This window comes from Rhinatrema bivittatum, chromosome 8 (genome assembly GCF_901001135.1).
Source record: "Rhinatrema bivittatum chromosome 8, aRhiBiv1.1, whole genome shotgun sequence".
Lineage (NCBI taxonomy): Eukaryota > Metazoa > Chordata > Amphibia > Gymnophiona > Rhinatrematidae > Rhinatrema > Rhinatrema bivittatum.
In genome coordinates this window covers 9,338,868-9,354,487 of record NC_042622.1, presented here as the reverse complement: position 1 = coordinate 9,354,487, position 15,620 = coordinate 9,338,868, and the positions used below count along the sequence as shown (strand labels likewise).

Genomic DNA, 15,620 nt, shown 5'->3' with positions numbered 1-15,620 from the left:
ACAGGCATGCTGGAGCTCCCTCTATGGTTAGTGCTCCGAGGATGCAAGGTTCAGTCCCGAAATCCTTGAAAGAGAACAACCAGTACTGGGGAACATTGGAGTAAAGGGAAGACTCTTACAGGGCACGCCTTCCTTTTGCTCTACACATAAAATGAATGCTGAGCCCCTGCTGGCCTGTAATACTGAAAGCCATAATTTATCCCCCCCTTGTACTTAAGTAGCTGATACAACTGGGATCTTTAGGTGAAGAGAAGGCAGAGTCACCTACAGACAAGACAGTCATGGTTGTTATGAACTCTTCCATCATTGGCATTGAGGTTCTTCGGACTCATGCGAGCGCCTTACCTTCTGTGCCTGGCATACTTTCCACTGATGTGTCCTGAGCCGTTGCATCCTGGGGTGGGGCAGCTTTGGGAGGGAAGGAGAAAGGGTCAAAGACATTGGTTTTACATTTCCCGTCCAAAACGTGAAGGCTTCAGCAGCAAGGAGAAAGGACTGGGAAGGAAAGCTTTGCAAATAGTTCCAGCTCATTATTTCGACTGCAACCAAGAAGGGCAGTGAGCTGCTGCTCAGCTTACTAGAAACCAACGGGAGGACTTGCCCCATTTAATTAAATGAATGGCTCATTATGGTTTTATGAGTATGTTTAATTAAAGACTTGCATGTGTATCTAGCCTGCTTTCCAGAACTCAAGCTTTCTCTTGCTATGTAGTAGAAAAGCAGAATAATGTTTGTCTCATGCATAGCCTCAGATTGTAAAATGAAATGTGTATTTCTGGAACCCCATCCTGTGAAGGAGAGCCAGATGCAGACGTGCTGAAGCTACTGCCGCCGCTGGTTGAGTTGAATTGAGCTGAGTTGATAGCATACAGAACAGAATGAATCAATTAAAGCAGAATCTTATAACAATCTCTTGTTTTGTAATCAAAGTATTGAAGGGTCAACTGGGAATTTTTAAAAAGGTTTAGGAACCTAATTTTGAGAGTTAGGTGTTTAATTCAGGGTAGTTGAAAACTGACTAGGGCTGAGCCTAAAACACAGAAACATAGAAATATGATGGCAGATAAAGTCCGTATGGCCCATCTAGACTGCCTATCCGTCCAAATAATTTAGCTTTAAAATTCCCATCACACACTCAGTGATCCTCTATGTTTATCCCATGCTTTCTTGAATTCAAACACTATTTTTATCTCCTCCACCTTCACTGGGAGGCCCTTCCATGCATCCACCACCCTCTCTGTAAAGAAATATTTCCCAAGATTACTCCTGAGCCTTCCCCCTTTCAGCCTCATCCTATGACTCCTCCTTTCCTGTGAAAGAGGCTCCTCTCCTGTGTATGAAATCCTTGAAGGTATTTAAATGTCCACACCCTATCTCACCTTTTCTCTAGGATGTGCAGATTTAGATCTTTAAGTCTCTCCCCATGTGCTTTAGAAGGAAGCCCACTGACCATTTTGGTAGCCACCTCCCAGATCCCGTTCTTCTTTGGTGTACCTATCTCTTGGCTTTTTGCATCCTAAATTTATTACTCTGCATTTTATTTTAGCATTAAATCTTAGCTGCCAGGCCCCAGGTCATTCCTCAAGCTTTGCTAGACCCCTCGTCATATTTTCCACATCTTCCTGGCTGTCTACCCTGTTGTACATTTTGGTATCATCGGCAAAAAGACAAAGCTTTCCTGACAATCCTTCCGTTATGTTGCTCACAAACATTTTGAAAAGAAGCAGTCCAAGGTCCGATCCCTGAGGCCCATCGCTAGTAACATCTCCCTCCTGGGAGTGAACCGCATTTACCACCGCCCTTTGTCAACTCCCACTCAACCCGTTCCTCACTCAGTCGGTCACTTTAGGACAGGAGTGGCTACAAACAGGCCCGGCTTTCAGGATATCCACAATGAATATGCATGAGATAGATTTGCATGTATCACCGCCATTGTATGCAAATCTACCTCATGAATATTCATTGTGGATATCCTGAAAACTGGGCCTGTTTGTGGCTCTTGAGGATTGGCGTTGGCCAACCCTGCTCGAGGTCCCCATGCCAAGGGCTAAGTCACAAAAATAACAAGATTAGGGAATGAAAGGAACCAGGAAGAAACCACATTTCCCCCATGCAGACCCCTACTCACTTTCAGGCTTCTATTTTGGCTGCATTTTCAGCCTGGAACCTAATTTTGGCTGAAACTTCACCAAGCTTTAGGCAGCTTCCTTTGGAAATCAGCCTGCGCGTGGTTTACATGGAGCCCTGTTCTCAAAGGATATTTCTCTCCGCTGTACAGTGAGGGCATCCACAGCTGTTCAGAGCCCAGCAAAACATCTTAACTTAACCGGCTGTCACTGAAGTTCACCCAAATGGAGCCCTGCATCCCCGGCTGCACGAACGTCCCCAAAGCTGCAGGGTTTATAGCAAGGCCACAGGAGCAACTGGAAATGCTTTTTAATTCAAAATAATCTTATTACACTAAAGCTTGAAAGTGGTGAATGAGGTTCCCTTAGGAGACTGTTGCTCAAATCATGGTGGCTTTAGAGATCCAAAATAAAACAAAAATACCTTCCTATAAAATAACTCCGCCTCGCGTATTAAATAATATCCAGGTTGCTGCCTCTTGCCCTGCGCTCCCATCCCATCCGGCTCCGCTCCCACTCACATGGGCGATCCCCAAGGAGCAGAGTGGAACTGTCCCTTCCATGAGGCCGCCCTGCTGAGCTCGGGAAATGCTCAGTGCGGTGCCCGGGGGCTGCCTAGATCTGTCGGGAAAATCTGATTACGTGGAATAATGCGCACTCTGTCAGTGCGAAGCAGCTGCTGGTGAGTCTGCACGGACAGTGCTGGGGCTTTGTAGGCTCCTTGTGTTGGGTGTGCTCTTGGCGAACCTCAATTCTCTATCTGGATTTTTCCTGCAGAGTTATTCACAGAGAAACAGAGGTAGATCTCTTCCCACCTGCAGTCCATCACTGGCCGGGGTTTTGCTCTGTTTTGTTCAGTGTTGCTGATCCTAAGGTCTATTTACTTCCATTTGGCTGGCTCCCTAGTGGCTGAAAGGGATCTCTGTCCTTGGCTTTCAGTGGCTTCAGCAGAGGGATACACAGGTTTCATTTTGTGCACTGCACCAGTGCGTCCCTGAATGTAAAGGCTTATTCACAATGAAACAAGGAAGCTCTGCTGAAGATGCCGGGCTGGAAACCCTTTGTAGCTTTCACTGAATCAGACCAGACCTAGGACTTCGCAGGATGTGCTATGGACTGGGGTGCGGCCTTTGCAGACTTAAAATGAGAGTATGTTTTTATTATCTCAGAGATAAACGGGTAATTTGTGTGAAGAAGAAGAAATTGCATTCCTGGAGCTTTGGGAGAACTGTTTTCTATTCTTATTCCCATGTGCTGCAATATACAAAACCAGGCAGCTTTCTCAGCAAGCGCGATGTCTTTCATTTTCCACACCTTCCTTATTTACATTCAGGCCACGGCAGGTCTCCAATTAATCGTTAGTTAGGTGACTGCTCCATTGAGGGCCTTAGGACAACGTATTGAACCTGTGCGTTCAGGGGTGCGATGGAAGTGATGCTATAAGAAGTGCCAAGCTCCAGCGAGGGCATCAGCGCACCACTCTCTGCCTCAGTGGCCAATCCAGGTCATAAGTATCTGGGAGATCCCAAAAAGTGCATCTAATTCCTGTTACTCCCTCCCAGGGACAGCGATGGCTTTCTCCAGGCTAATAACGGGTTATGGACAATTTCCTCCAGGAAAACCCCGCTATGCTCGTCCCCTGGCATCAGATCCCCCAGCTTGAGAGTGCACCGAGGGATAAAGACCTTCCTTGTGATTTGTTTCACATCTCCTGGTGGTTTGTTTCACGCAGCCTTCCCTTGTTTTTGGTACTTGAAAGGGTAAATAACCCTCCTTTCTTTACCCGTTCCACCCCACTTGTGATTTTATAAACTTCTATCCCGTCCCCTCTCAGCCGTCTCTTTCCAAGCTGAGGAGCCCTCGCCTGCGTGGCCTCTCCTCATAGGAGAGATCTTCCCTCCCTTTTGTCATTTGTTACCCTCCTCTGCCCCTTTTCTAGTTCTGCTCTGTCTTTCTTGAGATGGGGGGGGGGACACAAGAACTGCACCGAGTACTCAAGGTGCGGTCACACGTGGCGCGATACAGAGGCAGTGTGTGATATTCTCTGTTTTAGTCTCCGTTCCTTTCCGGATCATTCCTAGCATTCCATGCACTGAGCGGGCAGGGCTGGTGCAAGGGTATTAGGCACCCTAAACAAGCCTTCTGCCTCGCGCCTGCCACCCCCCTGTCGCACCGCCCCCGGTCTTGGCCCTGGCTCCTAACTGCGTTCGCACCCACCGAGTGTCCGCTTCTTTGGGCCGCGAGCAGGGTGGGCATTGCTAGCAGCCCCCCGAATCTCTACTCCTCTGGCGCAGGCAGGGCTGCTCTTCAGCGCCCCCTAAGGGTCGGTGCCTGAGGGGACTGCCTAGTTCGCCTAATAGGACGAGCCAGCCCTGTGAGCAGAGGATCTCAAGGTATTGTCCACAAGATCCTTTTCCTGGGGGGAGACTCCTAAGGCAGAACCCAGCATTGTGTACGCATAGCGGAGATTATTCTCCCCCCCCCCCTGTGCACTTTTTCACATTAAATTTCAGCTGCCCAGGGTCCTCATCCCACAAGGTCCTTCTGCAGTTCCTCGCAATCGGCTGCTGTTTGAATAACTTTGCGTCATTTACACATTTGACCACCTCACTCGTTGCTCCCTTTTCCAGATCATGTATGATCCCAGTCCAGCCCTCTCTTTCCTGCCTGTTATTCAGTCACCGATCTACAACAGGACAGCGCCTCCTGCTCCATGACTTTGTAATTTCCTGAGGAGTCTCTCATGCGGGACTTTATCAAATGCCTTCTGAAAATCCAAATACACCAGATCAACTGGCTCACCTATATATCCACAGGTAGATAGTGACTTGGATTTATATCCCACCTTTCTGAATACATAATTCTCTCAAAGAGTTACAGCAGATTAGAAAAAAATCTGCTGACAAACTGCTCATTTCTAGCTTCACATTTCAAGGGCGTAAACATTTTTAGACAGCAGCAAGAACTCCGTACATCTCAGCAGATTAAATAAAGTGTGTGCCTCAATATGTACAATCAGTGCTAAGCTGTAAAGTAAACTTCACACCTTCAAATCAACTTCCCCTTGCTAAAACTATGCTAATTTCCCCCCATTAAGTCATGTCTTCCAATATGGCCAGCGATTTTGTTTTTAAGAATAGATCTTACCCTTTTGCCTGGCACCATCTAGCTCTCTGATCTATATTTAGTTTCTTCACTCATCTCTCCAGCCCTTTTAAAAAATTGGTGGCACATTAAGCCACCCTTTAGTCTTCAGATTTGGGGGCTGTTTTAAATGATAGATTACAGATTACTAGCAACTGGTTTGCAGTTTTATGTTTCAGCTCTTTTAGGACTCTGGGGCAGATGCCATCTGGTCTTGGTGATTTGTTACTCTATGGTTTGTCAATTTGACCTGTTACATCCTCCATCACAGAGATTTGTTTTAGTTGCTCAGAATCATCTCCAAAGAATGTTTCAGGTGTGGGTAAGTTCCCAACAGGCTCCTCAGTAAACACAGAGGTAAAGAATTCTTTCCATTTTTCTGCTATTTCCTTATCCTCCCTGAGCTCCAACTCCCTCATAGGCTTTTTGTTTCCAATCAACTTGAAAAGATTTTTTTTTTATTAGTTTTTGCCTCTCAGGTAAGTTTATCAAATTATCTCTTGGCTTGTCTTAACTAACGTTTTACATCTAATTTGCCAGCGTTTATGCTATTCCTATTTTTCTAGTTTGGGTCCGCTTTCCATTTTTTGAATGATACGCTGTCAGCTTTAATCTCTTCTTTCAACTTGCTATTAATCCATGCTGGCAGTCATTTGGCCTCTCTTAAAGCATGGAATACATTTTATATGGACTTCCAAGATGTTTTCTTTAAACAATGTCTGCACCTCATGCAAATGTTAACCTTCATAACTGCTCCTTTTAGTTTTGTTTCTAATTTCCTCATCCTATCATATTGTTCCTTTTTAAAGTTATAGTTGTATTATTATAAGGGGTAAGGGAGACCCAGCGCTGCCTCTAAATTGCTCACCTGTTTCAGTTAGCACAGATTATTAATGTGCTTGGTAATAAAGCTTTCCTGAGGATTTCCCATGCAGGCTAAGGGAGCAGAAATGCTAGGAAACCAAGTTTGCCTGCGTAGGCTTCCGGGTGGTATTCGCAGGATAATATAAAATGGAATTTCTCCCTCTCAGGCGATGCAATTTCCCCTTTTCCCTAAAGAAGCCTGAAACAGCTTGGAATCTGTTCACGCTGCTTAGGTTTGTTGGTGGATCTGGGCCCAAGGTATTTTGATATTGGGAGTCCTGCTGTTGATTTAAAAAAATCCTCAAAGTAGCATTAGGAGAATCCATTGGCAGTGGAGATTAACAGCACGGGAGTGAAGACAAGGCCAGAAATCAAGTGAGGTCTTCAGTATTCAAGAGGAAGGAAACTGCGCAAACCAAATGGCCTATGGTTATGGTTAAAATGTACTTATATGCCACAGTCCAAGTAGGGCATAAGCACCTAAGGGGTTCATTAAGCAACCTTACCAAGGAAGCAGGGCGGTGCGTGTCCATGGATTCTGTAGCCACGGTAAGAGCAGTCACATAGCGGGACTTGAATGCAGCCCTGTCAGCAAGTGCTCTCTTGGAGAGCGCATTTGGAACAACGGCACTGAAAAATGGCGGCAAACCCGCGCAGCTTCCAAGCAGATCCACGCGCAGAAGTGCACTTTGAAAACAATCCCACCAAATCTACCCACCGGTCTGTCCACACCTGCTAAATTGTCGCGCGCATTTTTAAGAAAATGTATTTTAAAACTGGAAGGTAATCACACAGGTCCTAATTCTGCTCGGCTTGGTAAACTTGCATACAAACGTTTACCCCCATGCCGTGAGGACAGTTCTGTTAAAGGCCTCGGTGGTAAGACTGCCCCCCCCTTAGTGTTTACGATGCTAGCCAGAGGCTGCCAGCAAGCAAGGCACTGAACTGATGGGAAGGAAGAGATGCATGTCTCCTGGATGCTTTGCTCACAATTCACATCCGCTGTATACTTTTTTTTTTAATGATCTAAAGAAAATACCTAGAGTCACACAGACTAGAAAACATCCACCATGTCTCTATGCAGAGCGACAGCTTAACACCTACCCACAGAGAGACATTTTCAAGACATTATTTGAATATTCTCTGCTATTTTTATGGTACATTTTAAAGGCCGAATTTGTAGCCATTGTAATGATGCTAAGGGTGAGAAGCTGGGCGTGTTTAGTGCTGGCTGTCCACACACACACACACACACACACCTGTGCCAGTGCGGCTCTGCATCGGACGAGGCCGCTCCTCGTCCCGCGCTCTCTCCCAGGGCTAGACTGCCCTGAGCGGCAGAAGAGGAGCTTGCGTGCGCGGAGAGAGCAGCTTTAGGCGCAGCGAGCGCGTATCACTGAGCGTTCACGTCTTACTGATGCACTTGGCTTACCTCACTTCCTGACCTATGAGTTCCAGGGGTACCACTGAGCAAAAAAACAGGAGAGAAAGAAATTAGTCAGCATAAACACAACTGCATGCTCCAGAGAAATGTGCACGACTGACGAGAGATTTAGTGTCTGGTCCCTGAAGGCCTCCCTCTCATTCTCTGTGTCTGGGAAAAGCTTAGTGACATTCTCTGTACACTGTGGGCCTATGTTTCAAACCCTTTGTGTGCATAAAACTGTGTTTTATGGGCATGAATGGCTGTTACACATAAAAGCAAACCCATAGCCTGATTCTACGCACACTTTTCTAATTTTAAAACAGACCTGCATGAATTCAGCCATACAACACGTTATGTCCTCGACAGAGCGGGCATAGGTCTCTGCAGCCGAGTCTTGCACCTGCCAGAGCAATCTTCAAAGGAAACTTATGTGCCTAAGTTTGCTTTGAACATCTGAGGTAAAGTCTGCCCGTGAGAGATCTGCAGACCTTCTGTGCAGCCTGCACACTTATAAAATTCTCCTCTTTGTGAAAATGTGCACGGCGCTGGCTTTCACCATCCTGCAGGACTTCCACTACGTTAAACATGGAAACATTTGCCCAGTTAAAAGTATAATTCTCACTCGTTGTCAAAAGAGCGTTTGACGAGAGGAGAAAGTGGCCACATTTGTATTTATCCAAAGGCAGTCTGACTAGTTAGACATTTCCTTACAGTGCTTGAAAGTAAACCTTCTCCAGGCACCGGGATTCCTCTCACTCACTGAAGCCTGCAACCTTGAGTTGTGTAAAGAGGCTGAGTTTGTGAACTTCTTGAGAGGTTAAGGTCTGCTTTTTGATGGGTAAAGATGACTCTTTGGGAGTTGACCTGAGAGATTTCTAGGATGCTAGCTGCATGCAGGAATGGGAAGGGCAGCTCACCTCTGATTGCTTTTGACCGCGTCCGTGCTCTCTTGTCTTCATTTTCTAAGTTCATCTGCAATCAAACAAGAACGCAAAAGTTTGTTGTTGACTTTGTGTGACTTGCTGCTTTGCTGTGCCCTGCCCTGGGATTCACCCGCATTGAACCTGGACTGTTCTGGTACTGTGCGTGCTAAACTGAGGCTGGAAGAGCTGTAAAGGGGGAGCATTCTCAGTTGACTTTGGGGGTGGGGTGCAGATAGGTTGGATCTGAGCAGGAGATACTTCACGCTATTTACGCTGTCACTTGGAAGATCAAAACACACCAGGTCCTTTTAGCTGTTTGCAATAGAGAGAGAGGCTTTTTGTACTTTTACCTAAATAATACTATAATCTGCGCCAACTCCCTCTTAGGAACCGACCTACAGGCCGATACAGTAAAAATCGCGGGAGAGCGGGCGAGCGCCCAGGCCCCTCTCCTGTGCGCGCGATTCAGTAAATTAATTTATTTAAATTCATTATTTAGCTTAGTTCCATTACCCTTGTTCATTGTAACTTCATTTCCTATGCACTAGTTTCAGTTTTATTGTTATCCTGCACCCCTTGTTCACATGTAAACCGGCATGATGTCATCTTATCATGAATGCCGGTATAGAAAAAACCCAAATAAATAAATAAATAAGGGCCCGAGGTAAAAAGGAGGCGCTAGGGACACTAGCGCATCCCTAGCGCCTCTGTTTGGACCGGAGCGGCGGCTGTCAGCGAGTTTGACAGTCAACGCTCAATTTTACCGGTGTCGGTTCTCAAACCCACTGACAGCCACGGGCTCGGAAACCGGACGCCGGCAAAATTGAGCATCCGGTTTTCAACCTGTGAGCCGTGGGCCCATTTTAAATTATTTTTTTAAATTTTCAACTATTTGTAACTTTTGGGACCTCCGACTTAGCATCGCCATGATATTAAGTCGGAGGGTGCACAGAAAAGCAGTTTTTACTGCTTTTCTGTGCACTTTCCCAGTGCCGAGAGAAATTAACGCCGACCTTTGGGTCGGCGCTAATTTCTGAAAGTAAAATGTGTGGCTTGGCTGCAAATTTTACTTTCTGAATCTCGCGGGCATAACTAATAGGGCCAGCAACATGCATTTCGGGGGGTTGGACGCGCGTTTTCGGCACGCTGTGACCCCTTCGGAGTGTGCGTCCCCCGTGGTGTCCGTCTGTCATGATAGAGGGCCAGGGCTGCATAACTGGCACTGCTCACTAGTGGGGCCGATACAGTACAGTGCGCGCCGGCGGAGCGCACCGTTAACCTGCATTTGGACGCGCGTTTTCGATGCGCTGGCCTTACCCCCTTACTGAATAAGGTGAGCAGTGCCAGTCATGCAGCCCTGGCCCTCTATCATGAAAAACAGACCCCACGGGGGACGCACACTCCCACGCCCACCCTCTTGAGTCCTAGTTAATTAAATTGAAAAAACCAAAATGTTTCTTTAGACAGGGGAATGATTGTGTATTTCTTTCCCTCCAGCACCTTAAAATAATCCCAGGAGAAGTAAACTTGCACAGGTCCCAAATATTCCGGTCCTGCTCCCCCGGGGAGGGACCTCACGACCTCACTCAGAGCAGATACAAATGCTGGAAGCAGGGGAGGGATGGACGGCTTCGGAGAATCACAACCTTTGGGGTCCAAGAGCCCTGTTCTTAATTTTCTTGTGATTTCGGTTTGGGCTAGGCTAGCAACGAGACGGAAAGATTTAGCAATTTTTTCTTTTTGGAGACTACAGATAGCTTTCTACGTTAGAAGAGGCGGCCGGAACCATTGCAGAATATAATTGTAATAAGGTAACAGCCTAATGGCCAGAGAAGAGGAACCACCAGTGAAGGCACTGGGCTGGGATGAGAGACTTAACCCTTTCCCTGCTGGCGGTGTGCAGAACCATCCTAGGAGAAGGCGAGCGCGGGGGGCGAGCAGCGAGTGCGCGCTGACCCCTCACGGAGAGCCGGACCCGTCCCTTTCTGTGGGCCCAATTACGACAGGAAGCGGTTTCAATCCGTCAGACCATCAGTCCGCCCTCCTTCGGCTTCACAGAAAAAAGCCCGGAGCCCGGCACGCTCGCTCGCTCTCGCGCCGGCCTCCGTAATATTTTATTGTGTAAACGGGGAATTGCTTCACATCGGACGTGAAATCTGCAAAGTGCGGCCCCCACCTCCCCCTCCCCCCTTTTGTGCTGTAGCATGGCCGTGCAATGATTTATGTGATTGCTAAAGAAAAAACAAATCAAAACTTGGCTGTAATGTATGCATCCTGTCAGGCTCGGTCGTGCGGCGCCGCTGTGTGCCGAGCCTTCATTACCAGCCTCTCAATGACGGGACAATTACCAGCCCTGGCTCCCTGCAGACGCAGGGCCTCCCATTCAGAGTGCAGAGGGGAGCAGGTGGCAGGCCGGGCCTCATTACCCGGCTCAGCCTTTCAGGGGTGGCCCGGGCAGCGCTGGCTGGCTAATGCCTTCCGACGCAGGCAGCTAATATGGCTGTGATTGCTGGTCAGCGGATGCTCCCCTGAAAGGCAAATCTCCACTCCCTTTTTTTTTTTTGTGTCACTTTCCCCGTGGAAATTGGCAAAAGCATCTGCCGGCTCTGAAGTGCGCCCGGGCAATTTGGATTTCCAGCGGCTCAGTAATTCAGGGAGCAAAGAATGGAAGGGGGAGAACTGCGCTGCCGCTCGCACACTGCTAGCTCTGGCAGCTGCCCACATTCATTGCTTCTCCGTTTGCAATTTATACACAGGGAAAAAAAAAAAGGTCAACAATGAAGGACTAGTGCTGTTCGGTGCATCCATCTTCAGTCAAGAAATTACAGAGAGGCACCAGCTGTTTGATGAAAATTGAGTGTGCAATTTCATAAACAACACCGTTTTGCTTTGTTTGCAAAGCACAAAACCTTCTTTGCAATCTTCCACCTTGGATGATCTATATTCTTTGAAACTGGGTGTTAAAAGGGAAAGGGGGCAGATTTGTCTTCGTCTTCTCTTCTGTGGAAAAATGTCAAAACTTCTTTTGAAGAGAAGCAGAGAAATTAAGTAATCGGGGACAAAAAAATGTCACAGAGCAAACCCGGAGGCGACAGTGCCAGCAGAGATAATTGCAGGCACGGTGGATAAATGTCCTTCCTGTGCAGAAGGGATCAGTCTCGGAAAAGTGCAAAACCCGCTACCAAGTAGGACCTACTGGAGAGCAGCCAAGGTCCCGACCTATTGTGTCCATGGGGCCTTCCAAGTCTTAAGAGTGAAAAGCCCCATTCACGGTACCTGCCAAGGACATACAAATGAGGCCGGATGGTAACGTGGGTGCCCACGTTACCTAGGGAGTGTAGCACAAAAACCTGAACTCTCCCAAGGTGCCCTACATTTTCTTCCCATGAAGTATTTGCCAAGCAGTTTGCATACAATCGGTAATTCAGTGTTTTTGCATAATGTAGCATCTCATTAGTGTGGGTTTTGTGCTTAACCCACTGCTATTTTAGCTTTCTGAGGTTAAGTGCCTTGTTAACACGCAAACGACTCTTCTATACTTGCTAAAAAGCTCTTTCTTGGCGGGCACTCATATTTTCCAGTTTTAGCGCACGTTAGTACCTTGACCGCTTTCAGGCCGATGAAATATCGGCTGGCGTAAAACGGGCGTGATCGAGCACCCGCTCTCCCCGCGTGTGCCCAGCCACCTCTCCTGGGCACGTGATGCATTATTTAAATGAGGTGTCTCGCTAGGGATACATTGTGCATCCCTAGTGGTGTCCATGGCATCGGGCACCCTGCTTAGGAAAACGAATACTCAGTTAACGAGCTTCCATTTTCTTAACCCACTCACAGTGGCCAGTTAGGAAAACAGATGCTCAATTAATGGGAGTCTGTTTCCTTAACCTAAGTGCCAGCAAGATTTGTTTTTCATGCCGCTTCCTGTGGTTCTTCCGTCTTAGCATCGGGATGATACTAAGGAGGAGGAACCACAGATAAGCAGTTTTTGGGGTTTTTTTGTGGCTTTCTGGGGGTATTTTTTAGATGGCTTGGAGCGCATAAGATTTAATACCAGCTTTGGGGCTGGCCTTGTTTTTCGTGTTAAAACGTGCACAATGGGTGCAGGGTGATTTTCTCCATCGAGGGTAATAGCTAATAATAGCCTCGTCTACATGTGATGAGCGCCGTTAGCTATGTGCTGGTTTTGGATGCGCTAATCCCCTTATTGCATCGGGTGTTAGCCTAGTGCATCCAACCCGTTGTTAGCCTGGGTGCTAGGCTGGGCACACAATCTAGCATCGTCCTGTGTGCGTGCCCTTGGGGGAGCCCGAGGAACTCCCTGAGGCTCGGTTCACCTCACGGTCACTGCACCTTTGCAAGCTGCCAGCAGACAATGCAGAAGAGCACAAATGCAAGCTGAAGCATTAAATGGGAAAGTGGATTGAGATTCAGTGCAAACCCCAATACAAATTATTATTTATTCCTCTCGGTGGCTATTGCCAGTGTACAGCTGAGCTATTCAGCCTAAACCCAGCAATTTCCAAAAATGAAAGCGCCATCTCCAGCTTCATGTTGAGGTTCCTATCTCTGCTTGCTGAGGGGAGCTAAAGCCACAGATGCCTTGCTCCGAAATGACTGCTGAAGGCTAAATAAAAGATTGGCTGGAAGGCTCTGATGTGGCTCTTTACAGCACCTAAGAGCGCTCCTGCTCGCCGCCTGCCAGCTCAGTGGATGGAGCCACGGCTGCCGTTCTGACAGCTCCATGCAAATGCATCCTTACAGGGCCACGGTGCCAGTCTCCAAGGTCACGACTAATATGCCATGTACTGTACCTCCAAGAGCATCACGCAACTCTGGCAAAAGAGATAGAAAAGGGCACTGCGGGAGAGCTCGCCGTTCTTCTCATGCAAACTGCGTTTGTGGGGTCAGTGTTTGATCTGATGCAGGCAGCTTAGCAGTAAAACGGCAGCTAACCCGTTTCCTTTTGGAGCGAAAAATAACGGGCAGTGCACAGCAATACAAAACAAAGAGCCTTCCCAAGCCTCTAAACGATTCTTTTGTGCCAGTCGTGCAGTTTAATGGGAAAGGGAAGCGCCAGGTCTCCAGGCAGATTATTCAGGTACCCAAGGCCAAGTGGCAGCCGGAAGAGGGGTTTGCAGGGCAGGGAGTCTGCCCAGGACATGTGGAAGTCACTTCCACCAAGCTCAATGACAAAGGGGCTGGGGTCGAATACAGAAGGGAAGTGCTGCCAACGAAGAGGGAACATGGTTAGAGCCCCTCCACTCCCTGCTCACTGGTGACTAGCACAGCTCTGTCAGGCATTTTCCAAACACCAAGGAGTTTTCAAAAATATTCTTACCTGCATAATGTCAGCCTCTTCTGTCTCCTCCACTAACTTGTAGTTTAAAACAGGCCTATATAATATCTATCTTATGCAATAAGAGGGAGTTAGAGACTTCTCCTTCTGTCTCCTCCACTAAACTTGTGATTTAAAACAGATCTATATAATATTTACCTTATGTAATAAGAGGGAGTTAGAGACTTCTCCTTCTGTCTCCTCCACTAAACTTGTGATTTAAAACAGACCTATATAATATCTACCTTATGCAATAAGAGGGAGTTAGAGACTTCTCCTTCTGTCTCCTCCACTAAACTTGTAGTTTAAGACAGATCTATATAATATCTACCTTATGTTGCCAAAAACTATCGACCAATAACCTGCTTGCCTACAATCTATAAGCTGTTCACTTCAATCAGTACAGATAGAATATATCACCACATCGAGTCTAATAAAATCTTGGCAATAGAACAGCAAGGCAGAAAAAGAGGAGTCTATGATGATGAATAAAGCCATTGGTCAAAACCTTAATATAAGCATGGATTGACTATGAGGAAGCCTTTGATAGCATCCTACACTCTCGAACAATAAATTGCCTTGAAATATACAAAGTGAATTCTGTATTTACAGAGTACATCAAGTTCATCATGAAAATATGGCAGACTACACTCCACTAGAATTATGAGGATGGACTATATGTCCTCTCTAATATTAAGGTCCAGCGAGGAATATTTCAGGGAGATTCCCTGTCACCACTTTTGTTTTGTCTGTCATTAAACTGGCGATCTCAGCTCCTCAGGTTATGGAAATAGCCTTAATCCAAGAGCGACAAGTTCCCTCCCAAAGATATCTCACTTACTATTTGTTGGTGATTTGAAACTCTACAATTCTTGTGATGCTCATTTAGCAGAACAATTTTGTGTGGTGAAGAGTTTCTCAGATGACATCAGGGTGACATTTGGCTTAGGACCAATATGCTAAATCAACTTTCCTTAAAGGAAAATTAAGTAAAACTGAAAACATCTCCTTGGCTGGAGATTGCAATACAAAGGAACTGGAGCAGGAAGGTGAATTTAAATTTCTAGGAGCAGAGGATGGTGGAAACATTTATTTATTTTTAATTTTTATGTACCGGAATTCCTGTATACAATACAAATCAGTCCGGTTTACATGAAACGGAAAGATTGCCCTGGTCTGGGAGGTCAGACTGGGGTTTTTTTACAAAGAACATTCAGCATAATACTATAGGAGAGTAAAGTTGATATTGAAGAGTACCTTAACAGTGCCAGCTTGCAATCCCCGCATTATCATACAGTTTTGGATTAGTAGACTAACCTAATATATATCTTGAAGAATTGGATGTAAAAGCGAGAAAGCTCCTCCATGCCCATCAGGAAACTTATAAGAACCAGTGTATGCTGAGATTGTTCATATCTAGGGCTGAAGGTGTTATGGGTCTTATTGAAATTGATTACACCTATAGAGCTACATAATATCATCCATGGACCCAAATACTAAAATAGTTCAGAAGTACAAAAACTAGCAACCATCCTCAGTCTCAGTCTTTAAGCTAGGACAATCATTCTGGGGTATAGAGGGAATGACTAAAGATCCACAGTACACAAAGGTAAAGAAGCTACAGAATTGGCAAGACAAGAAACTCTTTTTAAAGAATTGGACCAGCAAACAAGAAAGGATAGTTGGCAGAAGCATAAGTACAGTGGGAAGTACAGAGACCTACTTCAGTAATCCCATGTGAATCAAGATTTGACACAGCAATGGTCGAGAAGAGGTGAATTGAAACCTATGGATGAGAGACT

General features: G+C 46.4%; 1 protein-coding gene across 5 annotated transcripts in view; it reads right to left on the bottom strand.

Moving 5' to 3' along the window:
- Window positions 1-15,620, bottom strand: part of MYT1 (myelin transcription factor 1) — a 199,978-nt gene that overhangs the window by 84,314 nt on the left and 100,044 nt on the right. For all 5 annotated transcript variants that reach the window (XM_029613475.1, XM_029613476.1, XM_029613478.1 and 2 more), the window contains 3 exons: window positions 8,478-8,532; window positions 7,567-7,600; window positions 346-408 (listed from right to left, as the gene is read on the bottom strand). In XM_029613475.1, coding sequence (XP_029469335.1) covers window positions 346-408; window positions 7,567-7,600; window positions 8,478-8,532 — 152 coding nt within the window. The remainder of the gene's footprint in view (window positions 1-345; window positions 409-7,566; window positions 7,601-8,477; window positions 8,533-15,620) is intronic.